General features: G+C 36.1%; 1 protein-coding gene across 1 annotated transcript in view; it reads left to right on the forward strand.

Annotated features, from left to right (window-relative positions):
* The first annotated feature begins 10,672 nt into the window (after positions 1 to 10,672).
* Positions 10,673 to 15,385, forward strand: part of LOC149776801 (uncharacterized) — a 43,839-nt gene continuing 39,126 nt past the window's right edge. The window contains exons 1-2 of the mRNA XM_089941499.1: positions 10,673 to 10,878; positions 14,536 to 14,719. Of these exons, the coding sequence (XP_089797625.1) occupies positions 10,863 to 10,878; positions 14,536 to 14,719 (200 nt within the window). The 5' untranslated portion in view covers positions 10,673 to 10,862. The remainder of the gene's footprint in view (positions 10,879 to 14,535; positions 14,720 to 15,385) is intronic.

Genomic DNA, 15,385 nt, shown 5'->3' on the forward strand with positions numbered 1-15,385 from the left:
GTTTGAAATATTGGAAACTGATGAAAAGAAAGACAACAATGATGGATTTGTAGAACGAAGAAAGAGAATCACGGGAGCCGACACAAGTTTAGAACTGATGGATCGTTTGCATTTGGACATGTGGTTGCAAGAAAAGTATTTGCTGAACGGGGTGGATGTCCGCCTGAGACTGAATCGTAGCAGTGCCGCTTTCCATTTGATGGCTGATAGTGACGGTTACAAAACCAAAATCCTAGAAGCCAGACTCTACGTACGCCGTGTGGAAGTGTTACCTAAAGTGGGAAACGACATCAGTCAGACGTTGAGCAGAACGACCGCCAAGTATCCCATACGACGCGTGGAAGTGAAAACCTTCACCATTCCCAAGGGACAGCGATCCATGATCGAAGATCATCTGTTCCAAGGACAGTTACCCAAACGTTTGATCGTTGGTATCGTCGAGAATACAGCCTTCAACGGAGCTGCCGAAAAAAATCCTTTCTACTTTCAACACTTTGGCGTGTCCAAAATCGAAGTCAGTCGCGATGGCAAGACCTTGTGTACCCGACCTTTCGAACCTGACTTTACCAAGAAGAATTACTTGAGATCGTACTTGTCCCTGTACGAAGCCACCGGACAGTTAGGAACCAATACCAGTCACGGTATTACGTACGAGGATTATGCAGGAGGCTACGCTTTGTGGGCTTTCGATTTCACTCCAGACCAAGGCAGCGACGAGGGACATTTCCACCCTATAAAATCCGGTCAGATTCGTGTGGAAATTCAGTTTAAAGACCGAGACCCTGATGAAACGGTGAACGTCATCCTGTATGCAGAATTCGATAATACCATAGAAATCAACAGTTTGAGAGAAGTCATCCTAGATTACTAGAAACCATGGAAGACTGTTATCCCTCTTTACCTAGTGGAGAAACTTTAAAGATGGAATGTGATGAGACTGTGAAAAAAATGTTGTATTTTGAAAAAAATTGTTTGATGTTATGATGTTGGATTATTGTTAAAAATGTTAGAGTTGTTGTTTAGTGTTAAGTGATTTTTGAATAAAAAATGTTGTGTTTTGAAAAAATGCCTTTGTCTTTTGTTTAGCTATAAGAATGTTGGATTGATGCTCTTTCATTTCTTACTATCCCTCTCATGACACTCACTAAACGTTGCGACTCAAAAACCGTGTGGGGGATGTTTTCCTTCACGTCCGCGCTTTGACTTTAAGAACCGGGTTGTTTCCAGTCTAACCATCCATTGTCGACTCATCCTCCTAAGAAGATGTGCTCCAAACTAGCTAAACTCAACGAAGCCTACGTGAATTTGCATAGGGTCAGACACAGTCTGATACCGAAGCCAGAAGAAATAGAGAATGTGAGAATGTTAAAAGTCACTGAAGACCTGATAGAAGAGCTCTTCAGAGAAGAAATGAACAGGGAGAAAGAAGAATGGACAGAGAAGTACAGACTTCAGAGACAGCAGCAACAGCAGCAACAACAGCAGCAACCTGAAGCTGACAGAGGCTTTGTCGATTGCCGTATCGACACCAAAGAGTTCTTCTTCTCTTTCCGAAGAAGCAGACCTATCGCCAGAAAGTCTATCCTCAGAGGACATCGCATTCTTAGAAACTAAAAAAGAATGCCATAGCAAACAAAAAAACAGCCCTTTTCAGGGCTACCCAAATACTCTAGAAAAGAAATAACGATCGATTTGCCAATGTGTGTAGGTAGAGTAGTGTGAATATAAACACTAACTCTTTATTGATAGTGAGAGTGTATGTGTTTGTGTGTTTGTAAGTGTTCACGTACATTGGTGTGGATAGTAGATTAAAATGATGTCTTTATTTGGTGTTTGAGGTGTAGATTTGAGGTTAGATTGGATTGCTTTGCGTATGTGGATAGTCTATTGAAGTGATTTATAAAAAATTTTAAAATAGTGATGGGTAGCATAAAAAAGTGAGTGAGTGTTTCTTTTAGGTCCGCGCGTTGTTGTTTTTGGTCATGATGTAGGTAACATCAATTTTATGTTTTTTAGGGGGATGTTTTCCTTCACGTCCGCGCTTTCACTATAAATTGAAACTCGCTGGGCAGTCTAGCTACCCTTGTTGATTGATCAACACCAAAAATGAACACGAGACTGTCTAAACTGTTGGAACTTCATGTGCATCTGGAATATGCCAGGCGCATATTAAATGAACTGGCCGCGGAAGCCATTGTGGAGGAGGGAAGGATAAGAAAGGAGGAGGAAAGAAAAAAAAAGAAGAGGAGGAGAGAAGATATAAAGAAGAAGAGGAAAGAAGATACAAAGAGGAGGAGAGAAGAAACAAAGAAGAGGAGGAGGAGAAGGAAAAGAAGAGAAGAAGAATAAATTTCAGAATCCCAGAGAGCGAAAATTGGGATTCTGAAGCGACATATCCTGCCTCTGCTCTCTCCCCCAAAAAAGTAAAAGGTAACTGGGGGATAAGATGTGTATGTGGCGCCAGGCCTGGAAGGTGCCACCATTAACCAGGTGTCCATGAAGTTCCCAAAAACAACCAAAAAAAAACCAAAAAAAAAACCAAAAAAAAAAACAGCCCTTTCAGGGCTACCCAATACTCTAGAAAAGAAATAACCATCAATTTGCCAATGTGTAGGTAGAGTAGTGTGAATATAAACACTAACTCTTTTTAAGATAGTGTGAGGGTATGTGTTTGTGTGTTGGTGCTTGTAAGAGCTAAGGTATGTTTGTGTGAATAGTAGATTATGGGTTTCTTTATTGTTTCTTAGCGTAGGTGAAGAGTATAGTTTGGGTTTTGTAAGCGCTCACGTACGATTGTGTGGATAGTAGATTATGGATTTTGTTTATTGTTTGTTAGCGTATGTGTTTGTGTGTTTGTGTTTGTGTGTTTGCGTTTGTACCCGCTCACGTACGATTGTGTGGATAGTAGATTATGGATTTGTTTATTGTTCTTAGCGTATGTGAAGAGTATAGTTTGGGTTTTGTAAGCGCTCACGTACGATTGTGTGGATAGTAGATTATGGATTTTGTTTATTGTTTGTTAGCGTATGTGTTTGTGTGTTTGTGTTTGTGTGTTTGTGTTTGTACCCGCTCACGTACGATTGTGTGGATAGTAGATTATGGATTTGTTTATTGTTTCTTAGCGTATGTGGAGAGTATAGTTTGGGTTTTATTATATGAAATGAAAAAGTAGGGGATGTTTTCCTTCACGTCTGCGCGTTGTTTGGTCATGATCTAGATAAGATCAATTTTACGTTTTAGGGGGATGTTTTCCTTCACGTACGCGCTTTAAGTATAAGAACCCACAGTATTCGTCGTTCAAACCATTCTGCAAAGAATAAAAAAAGAAGATGGCTTCTAACCAAATGGACAAAATACAAACATTACAAGACGTTTTAGACAACTTAGGAATGATGGATCAGATGTTGATAAGACTGGTTGAAGACCATTATTCCTATAGTCCCCATCGTGTAAAGATGGAAATTAATAACTTAAAAAAGGTAAAGGACAAGATTAGTGGTGTCATGAAAGAGATAAAGGAGGAGAAGGAGGATGAAGAGGAAAGAATAAGAATAAGCAAATGGAACGAAAAGATTGAAAAAGAAGAAGAAAATGAGAAGAGGAAGAAAGAAGAGGAGGAAGAGAAGAAGAAAGAAGAGCAGGAGAAAAAAAAAGAAAGAAAAGAAGAGAAAGAGTGTTGGAGATAAAATAAGAACTTGGTGGAGAAAAAGAAGAAACTAGAAGCAGAAGAAAACCCAAAGGCCCTTTTCAGGGCCAGCCATATTTCTCGAAAAGAGATAGCCTTTCCATTGCCTAAATTTAAATTTAAATTTAAAAAAATTTTTTTAAAAAAAAAAATCCCATATTCAATTCCCCTTTTCCCTAGACAAGCCCAAACTCTATTCCCATGTTAATTTCCCCTTGTCCCTAGACAGACCCAAACTCTGTGTTAAATTCCCATTGTCCCTAGAGTTGCCCACGATTTTTCTCCATGTTAAATTTCCATTGTCCCTAGAGTTGCCCAGGGGTCTTTTTAATGCTAAGTCCCATTGTCCCTAGGGTGCCCCACTTAACTACTTGCATAACACTTATTTGCAATTCCTCTGACGACTTATATGCAGACTGGTTTCTTGTATTGTTGCTAGAGTCTGTCTGTCTGTTTCTCTGTCTGTCTGTCTGTCTCTCTGACGACTACAATCAGAACTCCTCTGCTTTTTCATGCCAAAGAAGAGCTTCGGATATATAATGCGGTTTATTGTTCCCAAATCTGGAAGAAGTCACAATATATCATGCGTATAATACATATCGTTTTTGCTAAGATGTTCAGAAGAGGCGGAAGAATTCCGATTGCAATTGAAGCGTTCTTAGTTTTCAGCTACTGTGACAGCAAAATGTAGTCTAAAACAGAGTATATCTTGTGACATCATAGGTGTACAGTCTTTTGACGATTTCTGAGTGCCCAAGACACGTGGCGGAATTGTCAGGTTTGGTTGGCTTGACAAATTTTCGAAAACAAGACAATTATTGACAACGGCTAGGAAGAGAGACTGCAAACGTGGAATATTCTGATTTGGGTTTCCGCATTTGAACTGTATGATCGTGTTTGAAAATTCATAATTTTGCCGCGTTGGAAGCTAGTTAAAAACCGAAGCTTATTATATGCTCATCTTTTCCCCGTTAACTTTGCATTGTCAGAATTGTGCAATATTAACCGATACTGAACTCGCGCGTCAATACACATATAGCATTCACGGGCATAAAGGAACTACGTTCTATTGTAAACAAACAATGGAAGCAGACGCCTACACTTTTGATTTATTTTATTTGTCTGTGGATGAAGTAAACCAGCTGTTTGAGCCACTTGAAAGTAGAGATGCCAAAGTTTACAATGTGGATGAATTCATAGAATCACAAAAGAAATTTTCAATAAAGCAGGCGACTGAACGTGATATCAGAAATGTGCAGCGATGGCTGTATGATAACAAACGTGAGGCACGCTGCATTGAAAATATCATTCCGGATCATTTAAACACGTATTTAGCAGAAATGTTTATAACGATTCGCAAAGCCAATGGTACTAAGTATGAGCCACGCTCTTTAGATTCCATAAGAAACAGCACAGAACGGCATCTTAAGGCTAAAGGATATCCCGTCTCTCTTAGAGACCGCCATTTCATACATCAATCGAAGCACTAAATTATAAAAAAATGCAACTGAAAAAAGATGGTTTTGGAAGAAATCAAGAGCATCAGAGCCGATAAGCCAAAATGATGAAGAAGCTTTATTTTCAGCCGATGAAATGGGCTCTCACACGCCAGCTGCTTGCAATTTTCCCTGTTCTACTTTTTTGGAAAAATGTTTGTATTTAGAGGTTGAGACGAGCACAGAAAATTAAAGTTTGGAGATGTATCAGTTTTAACAGATTCAACCGGTACAAAATTTCTTCAATATTCTGAGAGGGATAGCAAAACCTTTGACGGTACTGGGAAGGATGACTACAGATCAACAATACCTCGCATTTTTTACACTGGAACAACACCAGAGCGAGACCTTGTTCATCTTTACCTGCAATATTTGAAACGAAGGCCCTTGGAAATGATGGATGCCGACAGCCCCTTTTATTTGACACCATTTCCAATGCAGAAACTGACAGAAACTTCCCAGATATGGTAATTGTATTTCTAAAGATTCAGTCAATGTCATTTTTTAAAATAAAAATATAAATAAAGAAAAAAAATAAAAAGAATAAATGAATATTTTGTTATATATCAAAGTAAAAATAAAATGTGGGCAAAATATGGAATACATTTTGTACTCTGCGAATAGCAAACAATTTTCACAATGAAATGCATCAACCAACCTTGCGAAATATAAGAATACAGATTTATATGAACGTGTGCATTTAAAAAATATAAAAAATATATTTTACTGGACAAAATATTGAAAATTGCAGGTATTATCCGAGACTTTTGTTGTTGTTGTAGGGTTTAACGCCATTTTTCATCACACGATAGGCTATACATGGCGGCCAGTATTAATGGTGGAGGAAGAACCCGGGAAAACCACGGAAAGAACCACCGACCCTCGAGAAGCTACTGGCAAGCTTTCTCACATACCCACACTGGCCAAATCCGAGACTCGAACCTACGCAGACAGAGGTGAGATGGCAGTGATCCGTAACGGAGAGCGCTTTAGACCACTCGGCCACTCGGGGCCCCTTTATCCGAGACCAATGTGGGTTAATCAACTGAGGACTCTGATGAAACGAGCCGCAGAAGGGGCAGAAATCCAGGGAAGAATTACCAACCATTCAGTAAGGAAGATTACTTACTGTAACAACCCTGTCGAAAGCTGGTGTCCCTCCAACAAAGATCATGACTGGGCATAAAAAATATGTAATATATAACTGGTAATAATAATGAGAATAAATCTACTTGCCTTTTTGCATCTTTAATCTCCTCAAAATGTACTTTGTGGGCTCTTTTTGGTAATAAGACTTAAGCTGTTTTCCAAATACTGATCCACTGCTGTGATATGTAGGTCTATAATCTAGACTACATTTATGAAATCGAAATCAAATTATAAAGTAGACTGTACTGCACTCCAAAACGAAAGGAATTTGTTGTTCTCTAAAAAAAAAAAAAACAATGTTGAATCCAGCATCTTCTTGAGAATTTAGATTTAAAAACTTTCATATTTTTCCAGCTTACAATTCCAAATTATTCATGGCAAAACAGAAACAGTTATGCAGCTTGTTGTAAACGCCAGTCCCTCAAGTCACATGTATATCGTGTGGAAAACAGCCAAAAGGGGATAATCAGAATTTAGCTGAATTTACAGAACAATTCAATTTTTCCATTCCTGACCAGATGGGAACTTAGTTCAATGGCGCAGTCATTCATAATATGACTTTAAATTTCAATTTTAGACAGAGCAAAATGTGATCTCTTTTTCAAATGAGTGGCTGATTGTACGGTACGCTATGAAGTTAAAAGGTCGGTTGGCGGATCTATGTGCGCATGAATACTGTTATTGTGCATTGAACAATATACGGTTGTGAATTTATTTTGGAATATAGCATAAATCAAGTACACTATTTCTTGTAATGTATTTTATTAGTAAGCCTTAGGTAGTTAAACACAAATGAGCATATACTCAAAAGGTTACTGCATCTGTATGGGAAAATATGAACTCGTTTTGTCGGATGGATATACTGCACTCCCAAGGTCGTGCAGTATTTCCATCCAAAAAACTCGGTCATGTTTACCCATACAAATGCAGTAACCTATAGATATCAGTTGCAAATAAAAATAATTTTTAAAGTTGCACTTTAGAACAAAATGTATGATAGCAGAAAGATAATTTATAATTTAGGTATGAAAAATCAAGCTATACATTAAGACATTTAATTCTCCCAAAAGTTGTCCAGATGTATATTCTAGAGTCGAATTAGTTTTCAATCTTCATAAGCACCGTAACTGACTAGTAGACTACATCAATAGAGGGTATGCTCAAAGGTTAGGTCTATATAACATGTCTTTTAAGGTAGATGTGGACGCCTAATTCCTTGTCATTGATATTTGGCCTTTAGATCCGAAGGCCAGGCTTTAGCGCCCGGTCCGTCAACTTAAAACTTTTTACAGGACTCACAGATCGTTCGGATCTGTAAGTTTCGATATGATGAAATTGTCAAAATACCGACTCCCACAAATTAACTTCACACCAATGTTCTAGAACCATTTCTTAGTAATCCTCCGCATTAGAAGATAGCAGGTAATGAATTTGGCTGCTTTTACGAGACTATAGAAAACGGGTACACGAATGAACGATTCCAGTGGCTTTATGAATATAGTTAAACAGTTTACATGAGTAGTGAAAATAAATAAGGAAAAAATGACGCTTTCATGTCACGGAATGTGCTCGGAAATGGCGCGAAACTAAAGCTGTTGAAGACACCTGTCTTAATGTTTCCAGATCTGATAATTTTGCAAGATCTTAAACCGTCATGGACGTTAGGGGTAACGCAAAGCGTCCAGATGCTGAGGTCAAAAGACGACGTTTAGTCCTAAGGTATTTTCAGCTAATTTTCACTCATCTGAAACCAGCCATTGCAGTTAAAAAACCACGTGTTAATGATAAATGAACACGTCACGTTTCCTATTTAACGAGATGTTCGTAGAAAGAAACGAAGGCGTTTTATAATTAGCTTTCCACGCATATGGCTCTATTGGTGGTATTTTTTTGTTGTTTATTTCATCTCTCATTTTGATTAAAGAACTTAGTATCGGTCTGGTCGGACTATGTCTCACATCGTCTGCAGATCTGTCTGGGGAAAATACTACCGGAAAGGCGCCCAAGCGGAAAGCTTTTGACTTTTATTGTTGATAAAATGTTGCCATCATTGAGTGTACGACATTATAATGTACACGACATGAAACATAATGCTACGCTAATATACAACTCATCTGATTTCAGCATTCTTCCTGAATACTATATTTTACACTTTTATTTACCTCAAGGTGTATATTGGAATGTGTTTTCAATATTGATTTTATTTAACTTACTTCAGGCTCACAGCACTATATAGCTCCCTCCCCCAAATTTTGAGGTACATCATCTTCATTTCACTGTGTTTTCCCTCACATTCTTGTTTCGCTTTCATTTCATAACTACTAACGTAGTAAAGTTCCGTGTGACCCATGCTAAAAATAACGCATATCGATCGATAAAACAGTCAATCAGATTGCAAACAAAAGCGTTTAAGGGCTGTAAATACCTAAAGTAGTAGTAATGTTAATAGTAGTTGTTGTCATATTAGTAGTAGTAGTTATAGAACAAGAACACGAGTAAGAAATTAATAGTCGTAGTAATAGTGATTGTAAAGGGTGGGAAGATATATGTGGTGGTGGTAATTATAAAAACTAAACTCAAAGAAACAAAAATCCAAATTTTAAGCAGGATTCAAACATTATATACACCATGAACAGAAATAATTTCTCGTGTGGTTTGGTTGCCTCTCACTATTGAATCCTTATTTATTTTAAAAAAAACCGGAAGATTTAGTCTGCTTTCCTGAATTACATTTACCTGTTTCTTAATTGACGTCAATGTAAAGCTGGTTTGTCTGATTAAAGATCACAAATTCTTAAGTCTCCATTTAATTATATGTGCAGACGGGTGTCGCGCGTTCCATGCTTTCGTCTTGGGCGCTTTGGAGTCACTGGTTGGCTTTGGATAAAACATTGTCCAGATGGTTTCGTGTGTCCTTCTCTTCAACCCCAGACTTATCAACGAAATGAATCTTAACTGAAGGGAGTAATGTTTCTTGCAAAAATGATACACCCTGTTGTATGAATATATGATGCTGAGTGTTACGGAAAACGGAGAGAGAGAGAGAGAGAGAGGGAGGTGCTAAGTGGCCCGTGTAATCGCAAATGGCATACAGTGTTTATCAAGCTACGCCCAATGTCTGATCTGCGCTGATTAAAACCACGTCCCATCTAAGTATATAAGCTGGTCCTAAAAATTGCATATACTAGCAAACGGTACGCCGAAGTTCTTTCGGTATAAATATATCATCAAGACGCAAATGTTTACAGTCCGTCTGACAAGGTTTTATTGACTGTTACATCAACGACTTGTCATCTAGCATGACACGTAAATTAGTGAAGAAAAAAAAAAACACAAGAAAGGCATACAGTCAACCGATGTGTCAGATGGTCAAAAGGTCAGAGTTCTAGGATCATTTAGTTGAAGCTGTTAAATATGGCTTGATTAAAGTTTTTGAAGAATATTATATATCCTGTCACCGTGCTAAAATGTATATTATCTTAGCACAAATTTTTCAACCGAAGATGTAAAACATTACCAGATTTAAAAATGAAGAAAAAGACAAAGATCCATTGATTGTTACATGACACAGTTTTTATGTCTTTTATATTATCCTGCTTGAAAGTGCCTACTCAGTTGTGCATTCAGGAGTCGTGCTGGGGGCTAAACTACAACTAAAAGTTTCTCTTCACCCTAATTACGATTTCGTATATGTATATTTCCCCCCAAAAATATATGCAACTGTGTTTTGCAGAATGGCATCCCATGCTGTTTAACACGTTTACTACAGTATGTAAATCACGTGATACCTGAAATGAGAATGAATACACCCAAAGACAACCCCAAATGCATAAAAATCATTAAGAACGTTCACATTAGTGTTAAAAGCGAAGACCTATGATACTGAATGACTGCTTGAATTAATGTTATGTTTGATCGTGTTGGTAAAATAGTGCTTTGGCAAATAGACATATCGTAACCAATCCTTTAATTCCATAGAATCTATCAAGTTGATTTTATTTTTCCATGATACAGGATCAGCCATGTTTTGTTTTTATTTTAATCGCCGACATCTTTCTTGAGATACATGAAGAGAAAAGTTGATAAATGACGAAATAACATTAAACACTATATCTAAGTGGTAAAAATTAAACTGATTCACATTTGTAATGTATTTAAGCACCCACAGCACTATTCCTTAAGATATCAAGCATTTCTATTTTGTTTTGATACTCCACTTTGTCGCATTCAACATTGCAAGACAGACTGAAAATCATTCTGTAATGTACTTTGATTCGGGCCCATGTCATAGCGACGCACTTGACGTGCATGGTTTGGGCCCATCTCGTAAAGCCGAGATGTCACTCAAATGTCCTCCGACAAATTAGTCTGACAGCCACATCCACGCTACTCTTCCGTTACGCTGCCGCGCTAGCTGTTAAGAAGAAAGTTAGGCAACGTGTGCATAAAATAACTTACTGGGTGGACCTTCGTATCCTATTTGTACTAGGAGGACTACGCTTTTTTGCATTTTTATCAAACCTGTGCTCAATATGGGAATACCTCAAGGTAAGAGGCTTTATGTAAGAAATATTTTATGAGTATATTAATAATGTTCATCCGCAAAATTTTTATTCTTGTATTTCTCTTTTACCGTTGGGAGTACAAAATATGAGAATGCTGAACATATTTTTGTTTGCTTTAATATTCGAAGAAGAAAATCGTCAGCAATGTCTAGAGTAATGTAATCCAATTTGTTAATTTGTGATTAACTCCAGTAGGCAAAAAATAGACTATATATTAAATACGAAAAATCAGTACAGTTGTGAAGAGACAAAACTGACATTAAAGTTTTTTTTATAAATACAATTTAAACCCTTGTGAAGGCATAATATGAACATGCTATTTGTATACATCAGTTTTAATCCAGTGCGGTCCGTCCGTTAACTTATACTGCCAAGAACCTTCGAGTGATATTTATAGCTAATTAGATTCAGGTTAATACTACAAGTGGTAAAAACAACGGAAACAAAAGCATTATTATCATTATTATTATTATTATTATTATTATTATTATTATTATTATTATTATCGCTGAAGTGTTATATCCTTTAGTTCGTTTTTTATATTAAAAAAACAGATTTTATTTTTACTTACATGTTTTATATTTCTACCAAAAAAGAGTTCCATCTGCTGAGTTTGCGTCAGTATATTTGGTTTGCAAAGAAGTATAGTAGAAAGCTAACCTCGGCACTCATCCAATTTGGATTTAACTAAAATAATAGAAAATAGAAATTATTAATAAAACTATTTTTAGTGCAACTCCATTTTATCGAGTATTTTTATATATTCTTCAGAATGTAAAATATCGTTATCAAAATATATACTTCATAGATGAATGACACCTTTCCTTTTGACTCATTCTGGGGGAAAGTGAACCTAACCTAAGAATGTTAATGAGCACTCAAATTTGTAACCCTTAATATGGTGGGTTTGGTTATTTGTTTTGGAAAGATTTCTTGGCTTGTTGAATTTTGATGACATTTTAAAAACATCATTAATTATATCGTACCGGGAAAATGAGAGCTAAGTGTATTTTCCAAGGACGTGCGTAGGCTGCCGACCAGAACTAGTTTTGTCTGGTATCGAATCCGCAACCAAAGGATTACAAGCCTGATACTCTACCAACTAAGCTGATACGGATCATTTTTCTATCAGAGATCATGACACTTAATTATATAATTATTTATATTGATTCTGATACTGTAGCTATTTCTGCTATTAGTAGTTAGTTGTATTTCTTTCTTTCTCTCTTCTTCTTCTTCTTCTTCTTCTTAGTATTATTATTATTATTATGACATTTTTCCTCAACGTAGCCCTAAATCAACCACTCTTGCTTATTTGTTTATGACCGACACTACAATAATTTAATAATGCAAGCAATTAAAACATAATTTCATGTGCCACGTATTCATTATACGTGCGCTGGCAAGCAACAGGTAAAACCCCCAAACATAATATGACAAATAATTAAACCATCAAGTTCCCAATGCATAAGTAAAATCTTTATAGTGCCAAGGTGCCTAAGATTGTGTTGCTTGCTAACTTTCCGTCAGACATTGCAGATATCGGACCCCACCATGATTCCATACCGCACAAAAGCTTTCTCGGTTCTTTCCGTCTTACAGCTTTATTATCAGTTCATATTCTGGATATTTAATTTTTTCGTCATCTGAATGTTTTTAGTTCTGCACACATGTAGGAGATAAGACAACCGTGTGTAGCTGACACTGGACTCTGTTAACCTAATTGCAAAGGTGAAATTCAGTCAAAGAAAAAGACATTAATAAAAAGTAATTGTTATTCATGTGATATTTTGGTTAAAACTCATCATATTCCAATCACGAAGCACACTCGTTATACTAATTATTTATTTGCATTGTTAGAGATTCTGCTGAAAACATAAAGTACAGGAACAAAAAACAGCCGAGCCAAATCTTTGGAATCCGCAGATAGTTTCATTTTACTTTACTAAAATGAGTAACATCAAATACATCCGATATAAACGTGTGCGTTTCTAAATAATATCAGTACTAAATTTACAACAAAGTACGATGATCTAGAAGAGATTTCTAAGATTAAAAGGGGTGGGGATGACAATAATACATATACAGGTATTACGGGATTAAAACTTGAACAAGTTTGCTGGGTTACAAACTTGCACATGTATTATTGGATTACAAATTTATACAGGTACATTTATTGCTGAATTATAAGTGTATACAGGTACATGTACTGCTGAATTACAAATTTATATAGTTATGACCGGATTACAAACTTATACAGGTCAGGTACATGTATTGCTGACATAACATTTTATACAGGTATTGTTTGAATGCTGTATTATAAAATGTATTGCTGCATTACAAAAAGTACTGCCATATTACAAACTGAATTTCCGCATTACAAACTCAATCATTTCTTTACAAACTGAATTGCTGCATTACATACTGTATATATTTATTACAAACTTTATTGTTGCATTACATTACTTAATCATACATTGCTATATTACAGATTTGGGCAGATATCGTCGCAGCCCAAATTATATATATATATATATATATATATATATATATATATATATATATATATATATATATATATATATATATATATATATATATATATATATATATATATATATATATATATATTACTGCATTACAAACTGACACTGGTATTATTGGATCACACCTTAATACAGGCATTGCTGCATTACACATTTACAAAGGTAATGCAGGTTCATGAAAATGATTGTACGGCATTAGTGCATATCAGACTTATAGAGGTATAACCGCAATATAAACTTGTACAGTTATTGCTACATCACAAATTTATATAGGTATTGCATCATTACAAACAATGTATATAACGCTGGTACAATTTACTAATCTTTAATTAGTCGCCAAATCTTACAAACATCCCAAATTAATCAATAGTATATGCTGTCACGTGGGGTCTATTGCGAAGTACAGTAACAGTATATAAGAAAGTTAAACAATCAGATTCATTCAGATTTTTGGAGTCATCCACACTTAATGTGTTCCTGTTGTACATATATCTGTTGCACATATATATTTTTCAAGAGGAAAAACATTTGCTTGGGCAGTTCTGTGGAAATATAAAGAGGTTATTATTTGGAGTATAATATTATTCTGGAACTGTTTTAAATTATTCGAAGGAACTATGGACAATGCCATCTTGACGTCACGGTTCTTAGATGACCAGTATATTTCCATATTTTCGGTATTCAAATTTACAAGGAACTTTTCACTTGCTTAGAACTTTCGTAGACCTTTATAATGACTAGCTAGATTCACTTCATAATACTGTAAGTTCCTCTCAAATTATACATTCATAACTTTAATAATTAAACTGTTTCTAATTTTTTTATAATTTGGGTTTGGCTTCTTTTCTGTCACTTAAGTTAGTGACCATAAGGTTGTAACTATATATATATATATATATATATATATATATATATATATATATATATATATAAAACAGTAAAATCGGTAACGATGCGGGTACTAATTACATTCCAAGGTTTTGAACTTTGCAATGTTAAGGTCTTCATATAAAAGGAAACCACATACATTATATTCTTCTTGCCTTTCACAGGGATTTTTCAAGATCTCATAAATACAATTTTCTATTTTTCAGTTCAACTATTTCAAATTTTCACGGCATTATGTCTCATTTGCGTTGTGGTTCCTCAGTTTATGCCGGGAACGTCTCCGGGAACCCCTAACCATTCCTTGGATACGTGCCAGAAAAGGGCTGGCATTGAGAACGTTACGAATGATTACAAGGGTCTGCACGCTCCAGTGATCGGCAAGTGGTGCTCGTAAGTAAATTATATTGTATAACGCAGGGGCCTCAAACACGCGGCTCGCGGGCTGCATGTGTCTCGCCAAACCATATCATGTGGCCCGCAAAATGATTGGTATCATGAGAGATAACAAAGGTGGTGCGGCCCTCAGGGTGGTTTGAGTTTGAGATCCCTAGTATAGTGCATGACATGTTCTTTTTGATGAGAGAAAGATATTTAGCATGATAAATTGGGGGTTAGACACGGGTGTAATGTTTTCCGATGATCGTTTTTGTTGGCGTCGTTTTATAGTTCGTATATATTTTTTCAAATTTCCAATTAGGTTGACCCTCACACCCAAACGAATATGTCGGCCTTCATTTCATTGTCAAGTTATTGAAGACTTTGGAAGTTTCTTCGGTTCTGCTCAGCGTATTGCTTGGTTACAGCATGTATCTGTTAACTTTTCTGTCAGGTTTTAAAAATGATGTGATGTTTTGATACTATCTTTATCCACGTTAACAAAATTATCCTAAATTACATTAGAAAGACCCCATCTTTGCACAGCATGTTTAAAAGTCAATCGAAACACAGATGTACGTTCACTTTTCAGGGATCTGTTATCTGATTATATCTTGTAACCTCAATCCCATTTATAATGTCACATCTCAATGTCTAATTTGTATCAGTCTTTACACAATA

Source organism: Sinohyriopsis cumingii, chromosome 18 (genome assembly GCF_028554795.1).
Source record: "Sinohyriopsis cumingii isolate HCF-2022 chromosome 18, ASM2855479v2, whole genome shotgun sequence".
NCBI classification, from domain to species: Eukaryota; Metazoa; Mollusca; class Bivalvia; order Unionida; family Unionidae; genus Sinohyriopsis; species Sinohyriopsis cumingii.